At 35.1% G+C, this 19076-nt stretch overlaps 3 protein-coding genes across 3 annotated transcripts; 1 reads left to right on the plus strand and 2 right to left on the minus strand.

Annotated features, from left to right (window-relative positions):
- Window positions 1-3307: 3307 nt before the first annotated feature.
- Window positions 3308-4222, minus strand: LOC140871030 (uncharacterized). The gene has a single exon (XM_073273478.1). The coding sequence runs from the start codon at window positions 4196-4198 to the stop codon at window positions 3308-3310; it is 891 nt and encodes a 296-aa protein (XP_073129579.1). The 5' UTR covers window positions 4199-4222.
- A 6546-nt stretch (window positions 4223-10768) lies between these two features.
- LOC140870962 (uncharacterized) lies at window positions 10769-12120 on the plus strand. The gene is made up of 4 exons (XM_073273389.1): window positions 10769-11138; window positions 11221-11480; window positions 11549-11731; window positions 11809-12120. The coding sequence occupies exons 1-4, from the start codon at window positions 10769-10771 to the stop codon at window positions 12118-12120; spliced, it is 1125 nt and encodes a 374-aa protein (XP_073129490.1).
- Window positions 12121-13233: 1113 nt separating this feature from the next.
- Window positions 13234-14969, minus strand: LOC140870983 (uncharacterized). The gene is made up of 2 exons (XM_073273418.1): window positions 14840-14969; window positions 13234-14543 (listed from the first exon to the last, which is right to left on the minus strand). The coding sequence occupies exon 2, from the start codon at window positions 14491-14493 to the stop codon at window positions 13450-13452; it is 1044 nt and encodes a 347-aa protein (XP_073129519.1). The 5' UTR covers window positions 14494-14543; window positions 14840-14969; the 3' UTR covers window positions 13234-13449.
- Between the last annotated feature and the right edge of the window lie 4107 nt (window positions 14970-19076).

Consider the following 19076-nt stretch of genomic DNA (forward strand, 5'->3'; position numbering starts at 1 on the left):
CTACCGTGACTCTCGTCAGCCATATCCTGAAAAGAATTGCACATTAAAATCCCAAATGCGCAAGAATTACTCAAAACTAATTCTAAATCCTAAGTACTAATCCCAAAATCTAACCTGGCTCTGATACCAAAAATGTAGTGACCCTGCATGGTATCACCTACTAACTGACAACTAATAGCATGCATTAAACTTAATACAACAAAATAACTTAACAGAGTAAAACGTGCGGAAACTTAAATTTACATATCAGCTTAGTAACATAATCCAGGCTTAAATCTGTAGTGATACAACCAAATCGAAATACTTAAAAGTAAACATTATACAACTAAAACAAATCCTGCTATATAAATTTCCCTGAAAAGATCCGGCTCCCTAGTCCTGCCTCGAACTACCAGCTCCGTCCATCTTGCGACTTGCCCCATAGAATAGGGTGTCCAAGATAACAATTAGAACATGAGCGCTAACGCCCAGTACATAGACATGAGTAAACATATGTATATAATGCATGCAACATGATGACTGGTAAAGGGTCATCTGAAAAGTCATGCTCAGTACCGGCGCCACATAAGTGCTACCACCGCACGGATCAACCTCTGGGTGCAACCAAACTCGTCTAGTACACCAGAGTAGACAGACATAAATTCCCCCGCCGTCGCGGTACTCTCAGTGACAGACTATCGAGTATAGAGCTGAGCGGCTCTATAGTCAGGTATAACAAGGTATAGGCTCAACGTGTATATGCATATGACATATGAATATAGAAAGCGGTAAATCATATATCATGCCATATAATAATGCCAAATAAATGCAACATATAAACATGTATACTCGCTGGCAATCTCAGTCAATGTGTACGTACCTCTAGGCTAGTTCAAGTATAGTAGGATCCTAGGTTTCAAGCCTATATTCAAAAGTTCACCGTATCACTACATAAATTCTATAAGCCTTAACTAAGCTAATAAGTACTCCCAAAACTTAAATAGATTCCCGGACCATACCTTCGTCCGTAGATAGCCCTTTGGAGTCGCTAGTCTCGGATGACTATAACCACACCTTGGTTATTCCAGAACCTCTATTAAAACTGATATGGCCCTTAAGTGTATGACTCACACTATATAACTGAAGAAGGAACTTCATGAATTCGTAATTCAAATGAAATCAGACAAGCCCTATTTATAGGCAAAATTCCCGGCCAGGATCGGAACCACCGATCTCGGGATCGAAGCTTCCGATCCAGCTCACGCCTTGCATGCATGACACGTCGGGATCGGAACGTCCGATCCGACGATCGGAGCTTCCGATCTTGCCTCCGATCAACACTTGTCAAAACTCATGACTGAGTCATCGGGTAAAGCTGGCAACCGAAGATCGGAACGTCCGTTCCAGGATCGGAGCTTCCGATCTCGGTGCTTTCGCTGAGCTTCCGAAGTGGCTGGGATCGGAGCTTCCGATCTGGGTTCGGAGCTTCCGATTCGGCCCAAAGTCAAAAGCCCAAATTCTCTTCCGAAGTCCAATAACACTCCGAAATTGATTAATTATCAACCCTTAATCATGTTTATCATATTATTATCTTAAAATGGAATCTGGGTTACTACATATTCTTTCTTTTTTCTATTTTTATTTTTACTAATTAATCTTTATTTGTAGGTATAATTTTGGATGATTTATTGTCATATATTTGCATCAAATACTTGGTACCTTGAAGTGATTACCTTGATTTTTTTATTTAATATGATACAATAAATACTACATTATTATATACTATAAATATATATGTATCTAATTATAATTAAATTATATATTTTATTTAGGCGATGGCGTGGCTGTGCCAATTGTTCTAAATGAAATATATAGTTTAATTAATTTAACATTAATATTTACTTTATCGCATCTAACATTTATTTTATTGCAACTAAAATTTACTTTATCGCAACTAAAATTTACTTTATTGCATATAACATATTAAGTCATATATTTTATTTAGACGATAGTGTGGCTCTGCTGGTTGTTGTAAATGAAATATTGTGATTTGATCTAACATTTAATTTTATGTTAATATTTATGCATTTATATATATATATATTATAGGTACCATGAATTAAATATCTGTTAATCTGATATTTATATAGTGAAAACTATATTATATAATATATTTGTTTAAATATTTAATTGTTCTTATTGTACTATTGTTATTTTAGTTTTTTTTAAACAATCTTAAATAAATCAATAATGAACCTTTGAGCCTTGACAACTTTATAATTTGTGCACTTTAAATTTTATAATAATCTTTCCATCTATAATCTATTTAAATTTAAACTTAAAACATCCTCTTTGTGGATCGAGCTCGTACGTACGAATATATTACTTGCAGACAATCTACACTTGGGTTTACAATTTAAGTAGTAGCACTTGTTTCCATTCCAAATGAGGGACATCCGCAGACTGAGCAGGATCAACAAAATCCTCTATAGCTTGCTCTCGTTTTTTAATAATAACATTCCTCAAGTCTCCATTACGGCGAGTTGATTTAGGCACATGCTTAGGATTATTACCATTCACGTAACATTCAACCACATTATGACCCACATGACAGTAATCCAAACATTATTTAGGCAAATTCTTATAGACAACACGCAGTTTCATAATCTTTTCACCCATGCCAATATAAATTTTATCATGTAAAGAATTTAACAGATCAACCTCGATACATATCTACGCCAAAATGAGACGTTCAATGAAAGAATATTATTTTTAGAGTACAAATACAATCTTGATTCAAATTACAATCATACAATGAAACAATAAATTGAATCCTAAATCCATACATTATTTATATAAATTTTAATGAATTTTAAATGACAACTTTAGTGGGTGAGTTTGAAATTCATCATAATTAACATGAAATACTATATAGACATGAAAATAGTGGATTTTCAAGTTTATGATGTTATTTTTCTAAACAACAAAAATTACATTTGAATATATTTAAAATCAATGGATTTAAAATGTTTCTATCCAAACATCCTTAATTAAAATTGAAATTTGTAGCTTCAAATTCCTCGATCCAAGCTCAAGATTATACCTTATATTGGTTTAGCCAGATGATTTCATTCCGGTTCCTTGAATATTATTTACGTGAGATATATAAGACCTGATTAATAAATCAAACCACACATAAAATTATTGAAAGAGATAAAAGAGAATTCAAAATTTTATTCATAAGTTGAAAATGTATGTATAAATTATTAAAAATAAATAAATACCAAAATGGAAAAAAGCATAGAGAAGAAAACAAATGATGTGAAATTTAGAAGATATCAAGAATCTCTAAGATGTAATTGTTGCAGAGTGGGCAGTTCCCTCTTTGAGCCCATAACTCTTTTGAACAAAGCCTACAAAAGGAATGCCCACAGGGAACAAAGGCCGTTCCTTTATGCCTCACCATGCATACACAACAACTATGATACTCTTCTCCATCCTCGTCGCCATCTTCATCCTCGTCTTCATCTTCGTCGTCCTCGTCCAACATGTACGACGATCCATCCAACCCCATTTCTCGATCTGTCTCGGCCAATAATGACATTAGAGACATCCTCACCGGTTGTTCCCCTCCTGCATTGCCCTCCTCCTCATCCTCCTCGCTGACACTCTCCCCTTCCTCGCTTTTGCATTTCTCCTCGTCATCATCTTCGCCACCATTATCCTCCCTCTGTAACCTCCTCATTCCCAGTGCTTGCGTGTGCTTCAGTCTATCGCTTTCTCGCTCCATGGCGCAACTTGTGTTTCTCTGGAGACTTGGCTTGTTTCTCAAGCTCGACATCAATTCTGGGTCGACATCAAGGATGGCTGAGATGTCAACTTGATGAGCCATGTCTAACGGGAATCCACCAGATGGTCGGCGGTTCATCGAGCGATTGTTGATGGGGATGTCCGACGCAGGTGTGGAGAATGTGGATGTCCAGGCTGCACCCCGTCGGCGACGGAGCTTATCCTTGAAATGCCTCCAGCTCTTCTTTCCAGTGTAATAGTTTGTTGTACCACCAGATTCATCATGGATTATGTCTGAGAGGGTCCGATTTGAATGGACCCGAGGAAATTGTTCTTCACCTGGTCGAATTGGCCCTCGTTTGTCGCTGAGCATCGTGCTTAGTGTCATGCCGGCTGAATTACTCCGGCTGCCTCTGCCTCTTGATTCCATTTATCGGGATAATAGTTGAATCCTAGAACTGTAGGCAAATAATAAGTTGCACAAGTTCATAAATCAAAATCATTGACCAGCAACGAGGATCCTGAGATTAATTAGAAAAAAAATATATCCAACATAAGGGGGGAAAAAGTAACCAAGAACATTTTGTTGAGTTTAACTGTCAAATGTCAACTTAAACTTCACATTTTTGAGGTAACACCTTACAAAAGGCCAACAAAATTAATTAGGAACTATGTTGAGGTCCACACCCTAGCGTCAATATAAACCTGCACACAACAATTAGTCAGACGTAATACTTAAATAATTGAGCATTCATAGTTGAGGATTGCATTTATCGACAGGGTACCATATATTTTATCAGGTTGAATCTTTATCACTATTTCATGCACTCCTCCATGATTATTCAACATATATAAGGTACAATCAAACACAATAATGTTGCATCAATTATCAATTGCTAGACAGAGTTTTCTACAAAGCTAAAAACCACAACCACGTAAATTTTTTTGAGAAAAAATTTTTAATTCCGTGAATAAAAGATCATACAAGATCATAACCTGCGCAATAATTAAAGATAAGTAGTCCAATTTAAAAAACTTAATGACCATAATTCCAAGTTAAAGTGTTCACTATTTTCTTTCCCGTAATGAGATGAACAAATTGCATTAGGGGAGATAGGAATATGAATAGCAATGAATTTAAACTATTTTTCACTATTAACAAATAACATCTATGGTTTAGTGGCACCCAAATCAGTACAGAAATGAGATGTTGGTTAAACATCTCAACATTGGCATCAATATTTCAAGATAGATTGAACATTTTAGGGAACTTAAGAATCACAACCAAGTTCAAATGTATGTTATTTTCTTCCCCGAAATGAGACTAAAAAATCGCATCCGCGGCACATGCAATAATATGAATTACGGACAAAACTTATAATTCATTGTTTCATAGCATGCAAAGGGAAATTCATCACATTACAGGAAGAATGCAGACTCACTCTTTGAATCTCTAGTTTACTCGCAATCGAAACAGTACAGAAATGGAATGTTGGTTAAACATGTCAGCATTGAGATCTCCAAAATAAAATTGTAATTTGAAATAAAGAGTTAAAGATCACAAACATTTGGCGCACTACATATTAACAGCTTCACTAACGCTCAATCCCCTATCACGAAAAAAACTATGCACATCAAATTCAGCCGAATCAACGACACCACCACAACAACATATCAAGAACAGAACAAAATAACTGAAAAAACATCCAAAAGAACGGATCAAGATCAAATCTTTCAGATAGCCAGAAATCACAAGCTGAAAACAGAATCGACCCACGACAGGAAATGCAAAAATGTATAAAATTCGAGTGAGGATTCAGATACCTTGCCATTAACAAAGAACTAACATTCCCTGATATTGTGCAGAGAAACCTCCGCCAAAGTGAAACTTTTGATGCAAAGAAAGGGGGAAAAAAGAAAAGATGAATGTCCGGTCTAGAATTCTTTAAGGAGTACAAATGGACTCTGATATTGTGGGGGAGAGAGTGAAGTGAGGGTGAGTGGATCTGCGTGGGGGTCGGTGAAGTGTACAAGTTGGATCATGCATGCTTTTTTCAACAATCAAATCAAATCTATTACATATATATATATATATATTAGATGCACACGATATGAAAGGACAACACAAAAAAATAGTTTATAAAAAATAAAAAAAATTAAGTTCATCACAGTTTTTTTATCATATATCTATAATAATAATAATAGATTAATAGATAATAGATAAATTAATTTTAAAAAAGTAAAGTATGATATGAAATTTTATATTTTAAGTATCCATATACTATCTTGTAAGATTGAAAAATTATTATTATTATTAGTATTCCACGTACTTGTTCATAAATGAAATATTATATAATCGAATAAAATAAATTAGAACGAATGATAAAAAAAGATGTTAAAAATATTAATAATAATTTTAATTTTTTATTTGAAAAAGTGAATGGTATAATTTTTATATAAATGAGTTAACTGAAGAGTAAAATACATAAATAATTAAATTAAAAACACACACACACATATATATATATAGATTCCCTTGCACAGAGGGAATCCCCAAGTGATTAGTTGTATGGGCGAAGCTAATAATATTGTTGTCAGCAAGAAAAAACACGAGCCATCTTAATTTCTCCATCAATATGGGCAACGGATCGATTGTCATCCATGCTTGGACCATGCTGTGGCCGCTACTCTTTATTAATCGACTACCTGCAATATGTATATATACATATGAAATAAAACTCTCAGTTACGGAGCTACCTTGCCAGCCCGTACGTTATTCAATATTATATGGTTGTGTTTATTTAGTAGTATTAATTATATATAGATAAATACTACTAAAACTATTAAATTAATTTTATAGGATGTTGAATACTGATGGATAAATAATCACATGTTTATTTTAATAGATCAATTTTGTGATTGATATTATGATTAAGTGACGAGTTACAAATTTTTCTTTTTGCTTATAATATATAATCTTATTTTTAGTTTGTATTTGTAAAATTGAGATTGTGACTTTTAATGAAGAATATAAATTATTATTAATCCAAATGTAAATTATTAATTGACCAAAAATATTGAATATAAATATTATTTATTTTTTAAAACAAAAATTAATAAATTGAGTTAAAAAATAGTTTTCCATATAAAATCCAATTAAATTTATTAATCGTATCTTAAATTATTAGAATTTTTATTCATTTTTTATAATTTTAAATGGATTTTTCATGTATTAAAATCAAATGAAATATATTCAATATATCTTAAAGTGTTTGAAATTTATATTTATGTTTTATAATTTTTAAAAATGAGGTTTTCATATATTATTTTTTGAGAAGTAAATGATATTAATGTAATTTTTTTCAATTGAAAACATAATTTGTTGAAAATGATTATTTATCGCATTATTTATTTGTAATAAATCATCAAGATTTAAAGTTTAAATTAAATAAATATGGATGAGCTTTATGAGTTAATACGGATTCTCAAAAATCAAGTAAATATGTGATTGATGAGATTATTAATATAATTCTATACTTATTATAACAAATAAACGCAATATGTGTGCCATTTGATGACTTACTTTGGGAAAACAATCAATTTTCCGAAACATAAATTGGCAGTAATTAAGACAAGGGGGACAATGTGTTGGTGAGAACATAAAAGAGAGTATAGATTGTGATATATATATTATATATAAATATGTATGTACAGATGCAGATCCCAATGACAAGTTTTTATATATATATATTTGGACCCATACTCGTTTCCATAATTTCATATGTATAGTCTTATTAATTAACGATCATGAATATAATATATATATATATATATATATATATATATATATATATATATATATATATATATATACCGACCGATCGACATCAAAATAATTAGATATTTTATCCCTGCATGTATCTTTAATTAGCATGCACACACAAACACCAAAAAATAATACATATATATTCATGTATAGTTTAATTTTTGTAAATATAAATTGGTAAAATAATTTCATAAAAGTGGAGCTAGCTCTAGTTTTTTTGCTCTCGGTCGATGGAGCTGCTAGGAGTAAAAGAGATGTTCAAAGTTGATAGGATGACGGGCTAATTAATTGGAGATGATCAGCTGATGAAGAAGAAATTAAAGGAAGATGAATTATATAAATTCATGCAGTTTTGTTTGTTTGGGGTGTCAATTATTTGTGTGATGCTAGTATGCTATCCCATTGGGATAGTGCCCAATGAGATATCCAACTGCCCAAATTTAATACAAGTGAGATATTTATATAAATATTTGCCTGCATAAAAAAACGGACCGTTAAATCTAATTTGTGAATACTAAATCTAGCATATGAGACTAAGTACCCAAATGCCAACGTCGACATTACGGGTTATGCATGTAGATTGACTGGAAGGCACAGTAGTTGTCGCGTTAATTTGTCAGTAGGGTGTCACTTGAATCCACGTGGACAGGTCCATGTCATCACGTGCATACATTAATTAATTAATTAATTATTATTAGCAAAGAGACACCGTGGTAGGTGCACTATTAACTGTTGAGGATGAATCCAATGGCGGCATGCAGTACTTGCGCTTCTTGGTTGAATTTTGATCATTCAAAAGTCAAAACTCATCTCAGTCCCTTTTTCTTCATAGATTACAAGACATTAATTTGTTTATTTTCTGCAGGTACTCGATCGGACCTTCAAACTCGAGATTCATCAGGAGAGAGATGATCATCATCATGATAATATATATATATATATATATATATATATATATATACTAGGCATAAGTACGTGCGTACACGTGCCAAAGCAACGAAACCAATATTTCATATTAATAATTATATTATATGTTAAAAGAAATAAATTAGTCAAATCTATGTTGAATTTAGCTGAAAAAGACAAGACTTAAATTAGGAAAAAAAGATGAGAAATAATAGCACAAAAATGACATGAGTCTTTATTAATAAACGAGACATGTTTTAACGTTTCTAATGTGTGATTGTTCAAGCAACAACGAGTTTCTTGTTGTATGACGCAGTCTTTATTTTAATAATTTTTTTTGCCCCAAAATTTGTGAATCACTTAATTGAATTTATCGTTCTTCCTTTTGTCAAAACTCATAGCAAACCAAACATAAAATCGAATATTAATTTAAAGAGATAATAATATTTATAAATTACAATAAATATATTAATCTATCACGATACTGATACAAATGACTTAAAAACAAGGTTCTAAAAACGTGAATTGTGATGAACATCACGAAAGCTTCAAGCATTAGAAAATTAAGCGAGCTTCATACGAAATTAAGTGTGCAAAGGTTTTTTTAGTTTTATTATAATTCTAATTATATCAAGTAATTAATAGTTAAATAATATATAAACTTAAAATTATCGATAATAAATGCATAAATTTTCAAGTTATAAAACATGAATCTCAAAATCACTATTTGTGTGGAGAAAAACTTTTTTCGATCGCAGTTAGATCAAATATCATCCTTAACATTAGTAGATAAATCAAATAAAATAAATTAGAAAATTGAATACGCTATGTACATTATGCAAAGCACACTATAAAACTTTTTTATTTTAAGTATTCATATACTATATTATTAGTATTCAATGTATTTGTTCATATGTGAATTATAAAATCGAATAAAATAAATTAGAAAGTATGATAAAAATATTTAAGAGAATATTAATAGTAATTTTTTTTTTTTATATTTGAAAGAGTGCATGATATATTTTTTAAATAAATTAGTTAAGTGAAAAGTCACATAAATAAATTATTGAAAGAAAAACACATTAACTATTTAATAAAAACAGGTTAGTTGAAAATTTCCACGAAAGCAGCACGCATCTTTGGCTCTGGAAATTTAAACCTCGACTCTGTTTTCATCTGTTCTCTTAATCTTTTTCACCTGTCCAAGTCCACAACCTCATATTTTTTAGTTTGTTCACAATTTGCCCTTTTACATCATTATTATCATTATCATCGTGCTGATAATATATAGAGCAGAAGGAAAAAACTGGAAAGATGAAACTTCAAGACTTGACAGGGTATTTCTATCTTCCAATTAGTGCCACGCCTAAGGAAATGAATATCTAAAGAATATTTGCCGCAAACAAGGTGGCCTCGCAGGATCCATTTCATCTTAATTATTCACTTTGCAGTTCGTTTACATGTCAATGTGAGTGGTATCTTTTTCGGGAAAATGTTGCAGATAAAGAGTATAGAGTGGCAAATATCGGAGAAGAAAAAGGAGTCTAAATTCGAATAATTCATGCGAAAGGGCACATGTTTTGACACAGATACACGAGCTTGAACACAGTCTTGCCAATATATGTTGACTTGATGTTTTTCTTGTATGCTAAATATTATGATGTTATTAAACAACATTTTTGGTAGGACAGAAGAGAAATGAGATTAGAGTGTTTTTAACCCTTTTTTCAGTGTGAGAACTCTTTCGTTTATCAAGCCATCCTGTTTTATTTCATTTTATCACTGACCTGTCATCAAATTTTTGAGGGGTGAGATGAATATTTAGTGAATCAAAGCATGTTCACACTCACTTTCGGGGAAATTTGCATTAAGAAAAGTGTCATGGACAAGGTCTTAATTCACTGTCAGCCACATGCATGGACTGAAACTAACTTTAGAATCATTTGACCAGTAATTTGGAGGAAGCATCGGTTTTTCAAATTTGATGGAGAAGCATATAAGAAGCAGTGCCACGTTCAAGTTGGTTTTAATAATTAATAATATATTGCTTCACATTGTAAACCTAGTAACAAGAACGTAGGAGACAGACCAAGATAAAACATAGAGAACGTCAAAGCATAGTATCACACGCAGACACGGATAAAAGAAGATCTTTGCAATTATCCAATCCTCGACAAATAAAAAATCCCTCCCTAGTGATTGCCGTTATCACCTCAAATACATAAGAAACCCGATCAGCCTCACTTTTGCAAGACAAAAAACCATAATATGGGCCCTCTGCAGACTACAGTAGTCTGCGTAAAACAAGTGAAGCAGGAGTCAGTAGAAGAATGGGATGAAACCATGCCATTGCCTGGCGACATCATCGAAGGCGTAGCAGAAGATCGTGCTCATGAATCATTCGTAGCACCAAAAATAAGCTCAGAATTGAACTCTCTTCTTGGTAGAATAAACCGTGGGGGAGAATGTGTGTGGTTAAGGGTGAGACGGGGAGATAGCACGTTGAAACTACAGGCATGTGTTGTTCAGGATCGAGATGTGAAGCTACACAAGAAGTTTACCGTCAGAGCAGCTTCTGATGAAAGACATATTGCGATTCTTGCGGACATGACTTACGAAAAGTGTTTCCAACTCCAAGGTAGATTCTTTCTGCTTCTTTAGATTTTTAAGTACAGATCCAAATGATAATGCAGTTGAGGGAATTGTTATATATGCCACAGAGATGAGCAGAAGAGTGGTGAATTTGGACTTTAAGGGATTTCACCGCAAGGGGATGAGATACGACTGGAAATCCAAGGTGGGAAGATATCTGCCTGATCCAAGGTCTACAGTCGTTAGCTCGATTCTCTTCACACCCCTAAGGCGTGAACGCGGAACCGAAGCATCCACGGTCAGGGCCATGGCCTGGTTTTCTGCTGCGGTGTCTTCAGGGATCCCTCTAGTTTTCGTCAACATCCAAACCGAACAAATCATCACTTCGGTATGTATGATTATCAGTACATTCCTATCGGCTCTGAATTTGATTAAACAACTCCTTAATTTTTAAAGGAGAACAATCAGGTGAAAGACAAGGAGTTGAGTCGCGGCAGACAACAAATCCTCAATACCACAGTAAACATAGTGCAAGGCATCCGACTCTGGTTTCTCCCTGGTGTATCAGAGGTTTCACTTGTACTAATCCCAGAACCTGGAGAAACCCGATTCGGAATGGACATGAAACGAACGGAGGAGGTTGACACATTTTGAACCTCGTTAAATGTTGTTTATTATTTGAATGTGATTAACAAAACAAAATGTATGTATAACAGGGATTCATCTTCATTTCCTCCATAACAAATGGGACAGCAGCAGAACGAGCAGGCATAGGAAACTTAGTTGAACAAGGCAACAGCGCAAATCAGTTGCTCGTGATTTCAAGGCTACAAGGGAAGAGTTTGATGCCTTCAACTGTGGATTTGGAGGGCTTTATACACTGCTGTGACAATGCCGAAATCAAGCAAACATTAGTTTTGGCGATGGAAAACGCTGAAACCATTCAGCTTCATCTTATGTCGTGGCCTAATCGAACCCCAGGGGAACTTGGGGCTGCAACTCTCCGCCCTCCTCACTCATACTTTTAACACATTCGTCACCTTTTGCTACATTTTTTATTTTATGTGGAATAAACAACTTCTTTGGATTCGATTAGTGTAAATACACCCTTGACATGTGTCTTACATGCTCAATACAATCTCTCTAATCTTGGTTCCCAAACTGAATTTTACTGGCTTAGTTGAAGTGCACAATCAACAAAACTAATCCCTTCGATAGTTTAATGTTGTATTAGGTGTACGAGAAAAGTGATGGCCGGCCCCTAGCTCAACTTTGTTGGGCTTCAGTCGAACTTCATAAGTTATACATCTAGGATGAATTAGGCGCATTGAATTTTGACGAATCGATTATAAAATCCGAATAACTTCCGTGACACATATGGGCTCAAAGATATAACAATGATTGATTGAGGAAAGAAAAAAAATAAAGAAAAGTGGCTCTCTCACCACTGATTTAGGCCTTGACCATAAAATGCACTCTTCCTTGTTGGAAGAGTTGTTTATTGAAGGGAGGTTCGACTCCCCGAGTCCCTTAAGAGACATGTGACGCTGCAACCAACTCAAATGTGTCCAGTCATCCGGTGGCCCCTTGCAAAAATGACACTCAGATTCTTGCCTATTAGCAAATTCATACGTACATAATATCAAACCATTTTATTTTCATCTTTTAAGTTCACCTACTTATATCTTATACACTTTACATTTTAAATAAGAATTTCTGATTACAAATTCAAATCATTTTCGGTTTGCATGGTAACCGAATAAAAATTATACTATTAATTACCTCATGTCCTTCAAAGTTCCGAGGTTTTACGAATTATTCTACATTTCTTATTTGTCATTCTATCAAACTTCAGTTCACCAATTGTAATACAAACATTATAAAGACTGCATGAAACCCAAAACAAGAATGAGGTATTTCAGAAAATCCATGTTCGGCCGGCACAGAAATGACCGGTGTGTGTGTGTGACACCATAAATCCCACTCAATGATGTAATAATAGTATTCATGAAATATCTTGGTAATGGATTTATTTTCTACGATCCACTTACAAAACGAGTGTCATAAAGTGGGAGTAAAACATGTCAAGGTCTAAAACCCTGAGTTTGAAAACATAAAATTTTTTAACCATGAGAACAAATTTATTATAAATCCGGACGATACCAGAATGTGTGTGATAATACGAGGCAGAAAGAAATCACCATGCATTTCTACATTTTTTACAGAATTTACATTGGAGATGCTATTAGGCAGCAAATGATAAAGGTAACTAAAACCAGGGGTCGAAAATACACAAAACATTTCTTTACCCCTTTCTTTCTCTTCCTCTCCCAAAGATTCATTGCACTTAAACCTCACTAAGCAAAGTTCTCTTGAGTTTTGGTCGAAAGCCGCTTAAGAAACTCATATGTTGTGATCATGGTCGTGGCAGACATTGACATCGATGCCCATCTAGGTCCCAACCCTCTGTAACAAGCAGCTAATCCACCTTCCCTCACTAAGTTCTTCACGGTTTGTAAAATTGTCGGTGACCTACCACGCACACTTTCTTCACTATCCAAAACCTGCAACCGTGTCTTGATTGTATCGAGGGGCATTGTCACCAATGCCGATACTCCACTTGCCATTGCAGCACTCAGGCCCTGAACTGCCACTACAGTTTTTCCATCCGGCCTATAACCACTTCCACCATTGCCATTCTCATCTTTCTTACAGAAATAACAACCTACACCACTCCAGATCATCCTATGTGCTATAGAGTAGGACGCCCACCACACTGCATTGGAGGGCGCATAAGTCAATATAGAAATCCCAAATCCCCTATATAACCCCCTTGCTCCATCCAGATGTATGATCTTACTAAACGCATCAATCCCACCGCTGTATTTTTTCAATCCCACCATACAGGAACTTGTATTACAACCAGCTCCTTGAACCATTAGTCTCTGGCTCACAACATCAACTGGTGTCCAAACTAATTGTGCAGCCATTGCAGCTGTTAGGCCAGCAGCAGCATTAGCAATAGCCGAAGCCGAGGCCTCAGAAAATCCCATTTGACCGCTTGCTATGTACCCAACATTACTCTTAGTCACTTCAAGTGCACCCATATACAGGGCTCGGGCAGGGATAGTTCCCATTATAGAAGTCCCAAAACCCCGGTAGAATCCCCTGAACCCCTCGGTCCTCATGATGGAACCCGCCATTTTGAAACAAGACATCTCATTCAACATCACTTGCTGCCGTGTTTTCAACATAACGATGGGATAAAGAGTGCCCGAAACACCTGAAAATAGAGCAGCCCCAAGGAAGAAAAACTTGGATTTATCAAGCATCTCCCAATCTATATCAGCGGGAAGATGGATTTCCGATGCAGAATCATCTTCCGCAGCACTTAAACTCATCTTCGCCACTTTTAGTTTCTTTATAAGAACAACTGCTTCGCTCAAACACACTCAAAATTTCCCCAACAATAGAAAAAAACTGAATCTTAGCTTCTGGCAGAAAAAAACCCCAAATTTATCTATTTATTTACACATAAAAAAACGATCTAGAAATTACTCGCAAAAACATAAAACAAAACGAACCCTGCCCGTAGTTTTAGGAATATTAAAATGGGTGGAGCTCAGAATACACTAGAACCAACTCTAACGTAATATTATATTGCAAAACCAGCTATTTTTTGCGCTTACGCAAACAGATAAGGGAACGAGAGTGAGTGAGCACAAAAAAGATCCAACATTTCCTCACCAGAAATTCCCAGCAGATCATCTGGAAGATCTGATTCAAGAGAAGCAGGGGAGATCTCTTGACATGTAGCTGAAAGAAAAAGTGAAAAGGGGTTGGCGCAGTGAGTGTGTGCGTGTTTAAGGGATTTTGGGCGAGGCGAGGGTTTTGCGGATCAAACCCACACGGACACGTGTCGGTCTACCTGTGAAATATAATATTAACACAAAAAAAATACCGTAACCAGTTTTTTCTCGGGGTAATTATTTTAAAATCCCTAAACCTAAACATAAATTTCTCCTAACTCACTACATTCAAATTTTTTAGTTTGCATTTCCTAGTGGTCCCCAATTTTGATTAAACAAGTATTCAACTAATCTTTTGTACTTTGGCGTTGTTTTACCTATCGAACCAGTTCATGTCGTGAAGAACTATTGGTTGCGCAAGGTTTCCAGCCTATATACTTTAGATTAGGGTCCAACATGTAGGTTTCCAGCCTATATACTTTAGATTAGGGTCCAACATGCTTCCGTAAAGTGAATCAAATTTAAATACCTCTTTGACCATAATGTCGTCGGGTCATACCTGCCGAGTTTTACGAAGTGCTCCTCACACTCCAACCACGCAGTCGCAACAGATGGTTTCTGCACAAGCTCCTTCAACGACACCCAGCACAGCCTTAATTCGTTTTCTACCTTAAGGCGTATGGTATATAAATTTAATTATAAAATATGAACATGAAAGAACAAGAGACTTTAGAAAAATTATTCAGACATAATATTACATAAATCAACTCCTTTGAAGAGGAGAAGACAACTTGTTTAGCTACTCATAGTAGCCTTGTTCTTGAAATACATAAACGAAAACTTATTACAATAGAAAGAGAAATATTACAACAATTTTATTCGTAAGAAAACTGAAGGAAATGATCGATGTCTTCAGCTTCCTCAAATGCCTGTATTTATAGCTGTAGTTCCACTCGTTTCACCGAGAAACTTCAGGAAATCTTACAGCTGTCTTTTATTTCTTTATAATGGCATCTTTTACTAGTGGAGGAATCACATGTCTGCCACTTTCTTTTGGCTTTATTCTCCTCACATGCCTGTTTTATTGTTGTCGGGACATCTTTTGCTTTTGAAGTAGACCCCTGTGAAAACGCATCTTTGGTTGTCCTTGTCCACCTTTGCTTGTCTCGGAAAAATCCTTTCGATCCGTTCGGGGTCTAAAGGTTTTTTCAAATTCTGGCTCCTTCTGATTTAGGCATTTTGGGCAGATATTCTCTGACCATCGTCCAATATGAGCCATGTTACAAAATTTTCGGCGAGTTTCTTTACTCCCCGGCAGCTTGTTGTTCCACAAAAGATTTCTCTTCTTTTCGAAGAGTTCTTCCGCAAATGCTGTAGTTTTTTCTGTCATTGTGTTCAACAGGAACGATCCGTTCACAGAATTCTGATAAAATTTGAATAGAAACTTGACTTTGTCCATCTCAGTAAGACAGACCCAAATACCCCATGCCCTTCTGGTTGAGATCTCATTTTCCCCGAAAGTGGACACCAAGGGTATTTCTTCAGTTTTAGGATCCTTGATAAATTTATGACTGTTTATATCAGGTCTCCTCAGCTTGATAAAATGAAAGGGTTCGTGTGATCCTTTCATTGTTGGTTCTGGAGCTGCACTGAAAAAATATAACTCAAGCACATCTCCTCTGGACAAATGATCATTATTTGCCCATGTTTCTTGGACTGCTTCCTGAATCCATTTTGGTAACTGTGATATCTCCAGAAAGCTTGGTGACGTTGTATAAACTGAGGCCAAAGCCCCAAATTCATACCAGAGTTTTACATCTTTAGGATTGACATTGTTTTTTAGCCAAACCCTTGGATATATTCCTGCAATATCAACCCTGCAAGTATTCGGGTTGATTTCATTCCTTGTATTCAATTTCTCCCACTTCTGTTGATAAACCTGGAATGGAGAAATAATAGATGGATTAGTATCAATCTTAGATTTGCCCTTGTCAGTGTTGGGCCTAAGATTGATCTCTTCCTCTTTTGCCCCAGAGGCGGAGGGTTGACTTGATGAGTTATCTTCATCAATTGTTGCTTCATCCAGATCATCAAAGGCTGATGATAGATTAGCTCTTGTTTCTTGATTTTTAGATTCCTCAACATCTTGTTTCACAACCGGTGGTTGTATTTCTTGTTCTTGTAAAACCAATGGTTTTAGTATATCTTGTTTATGAGAAACCAATGGTTTCTCTATAGCCTTCACAATTGGCCCTTGAATAGCAGCCCATAGTTGTGTTTGAGCTTGCATACATCCTGTAATTCGATTAGATACTTTGATCCGATCAACTTGTTGTAACCTGCCGGCCATTTCAGCATTAATGGCTAACTGGTTGAACCGTTTTAAAGCAACCCAAGGTGTTCCCTGAGATGCCTCTGCATTTTCAGGATGGAATCCACGTCACTGCCTTCCATCTCTTGTTAAAAAATCTGCAAGAATATTTTCATGAGATTTAATAATAACAATATCAAAAATATAATTTTGACATAATGCTTGCCATCTTAATAACCTAGCTTTCTCAGGTTTAGATTCAATCTTATTCTTTAGGAAAGCTTTTACCTGGGTGTTATCAACCTTCAGAGTGAATTTTTTAGCAAGTAAAAATAATGGCCATTTTTCAAAAGCCCTTTTAACCGCATAAAATTCCTTCTCGTTGATATGTCATCTAATGGCCTCAGATTCTGAAAAAAGACCGCTACAGTATCTGCATGGTATTTCCCCATCTGGAGTGATTTTGGTAAGGACTGTCGCCCACCAATCGTCACTTGCATCCGTAAATAATACCAGATCATCTTCATCTATGGGTATAGCCATTTTTGGGAGATTCTTACATATCTCTTTTAATTGGTTTACCCCTTTAGTATGGTCATCGGTCCATATAAACCTAGCATCCTTTTTTAACAAAGGACTGAACACCTTTCTGTACATTGCTAGATTGTTAATGAACATCCCTGCAAAATTAACTACTCCAAGAAAACTCTGGAGTTGTTTTACATCTTTGAGTTTATCTGGAAAATTCTTTACCTTTTTCACAATATGGGGTTGTAGAATTATTCCAGTTTCATCAATCTCAATACCGAGGAATTCAATTTTCCTTGTTGCTATGACTGCTTTCTTTTCAGATAACACCAGTCCTTCTTGTTTACAAATTTTAGAGAAAATCTCTAAGTGTTTAACGTGTTCGTCTATATTTTTTGATGCTATAAGAATATCATCAATATAAACAAACATAAAGTTGAAATAATCTTTAAAAAAGTTATCCATCTTTCTTTGAAATATCTGGGGTGCATTAGCCAATCCCATAGGCACAACTTCCCAAATATAGTGTCCTTGTGGAGTAGAAAAGGCTGTGAATTTCTTACTGCCTTCTTCCATTCTTATCTGGTAGAATCCAGACTTACAATCAAATTTTGAGAACACTCTAGCATTTCGTACACAGCTAATTAGATATTCTCTACTAGGTATGAAGTACCCGTCAAACTCCAGGATTTTATTAATACCTTGGTAGTTAATAACTAACCTGGGTTTCCCTCTTTTTATTTCACCATGATTTATGACCAGAAAACCTGGGCTACTATATGGTGAAACTCCTTCTTTGATTAGACCAAGGTCCAAATGTTCCTTGATAATCATTCTCATATCCCTTTGATCTGTTATGTTCATCGGGATAGGCTTATATCTGACGAATTCATACTCTTTGCCTTCCTTTAGAGTAAGACTGTCTTTGAGTTGATTTCTATCCCACCATGCCAAAGGATGCTCATTATAACTTTCTTTGAGCCTCTTTTTGACATCTTCAAGGGATACCTTATTTTCTAACTCTATATCTCTATGATTTAGAGTTACCTTGAGAAGCTCCATATCCTCTGTTTGGAGTTCTTTTTCTGTTCTTATTTTCAACATGGTTTCTCCAAACCTTCTTGGATCTTTCATTTTTGGGTGAAAAAGTTGTCCCTTATCACCACGCTGGCTGCGAAATATTATCGGCAATTGTCGATAAAAAGCAACTTTGAGTCTTTGAACGATAATTTTATGATCACAAATTGTAGTGAACATAAGTCTTCTTGACTCATTGTCTTGTGTGTACTTCTTAAACATTTGTAAGAAGTTATTTCCTAATAGAATATCAGCTCCTGTATCATGAAAATAGATTGGTGGTGTCTTTACCTTGTACCAAGGTGTCTGACCTGCTTCT

This window comes from Henckelia pumila, unplaced genomic scaffold (assembly GCF_033568475.1).
Source record: "Henckelia pumila isolate YLH828 unplaced genomic scaffold, ASM3356847v2 CTG_298:::fragment_3, whole genome shotgun sequence".
In the NCBI taxonomy this organism is placed as follows: Eukaryota; Viridiplantae; Streptophyta; class Magnoliopsida; order Lamiales; family Gesneriaceae; genus Henckelia; species Henckelia pumila.

Coding starts and splice junctions, on each gene's coding strand:
- LOC140871030 (XM_073273478.1), bottom strand. CDS start 4,198: ATGGAATCAAGAGGCAGAGGCAGCCGGAGTAATTCAGCCGGCATGACA.
- LOC140870962 (XM_073273389.1), top strand. CDS start 10,769: ATGGGCCCTCTGCAGACTACAGTAGTCTGCGTAAAACAAGTGAAGCAG. Junction 11,139..11,220: donor AAAGTGTTTCCAACTCCAAG/GTAGATTCTTTC, acceptor TATATGCCACAG/AGATGAGCAGAAGAGTGGTG. Junction 11,481..11,548: donor CCGAACAAATCATCACTTCG/GTATGTATGATT, acceptor TAATTTTTAAAG/GAGAACAATCAGGTGAAAGA.
- LOC140870983 (XM_073273418.1), bottom strand. CDS start 14,493: ATGAGTTTAAGTGCTGCGGAAGATGATTCTGCATCGGAAATCCATCTT.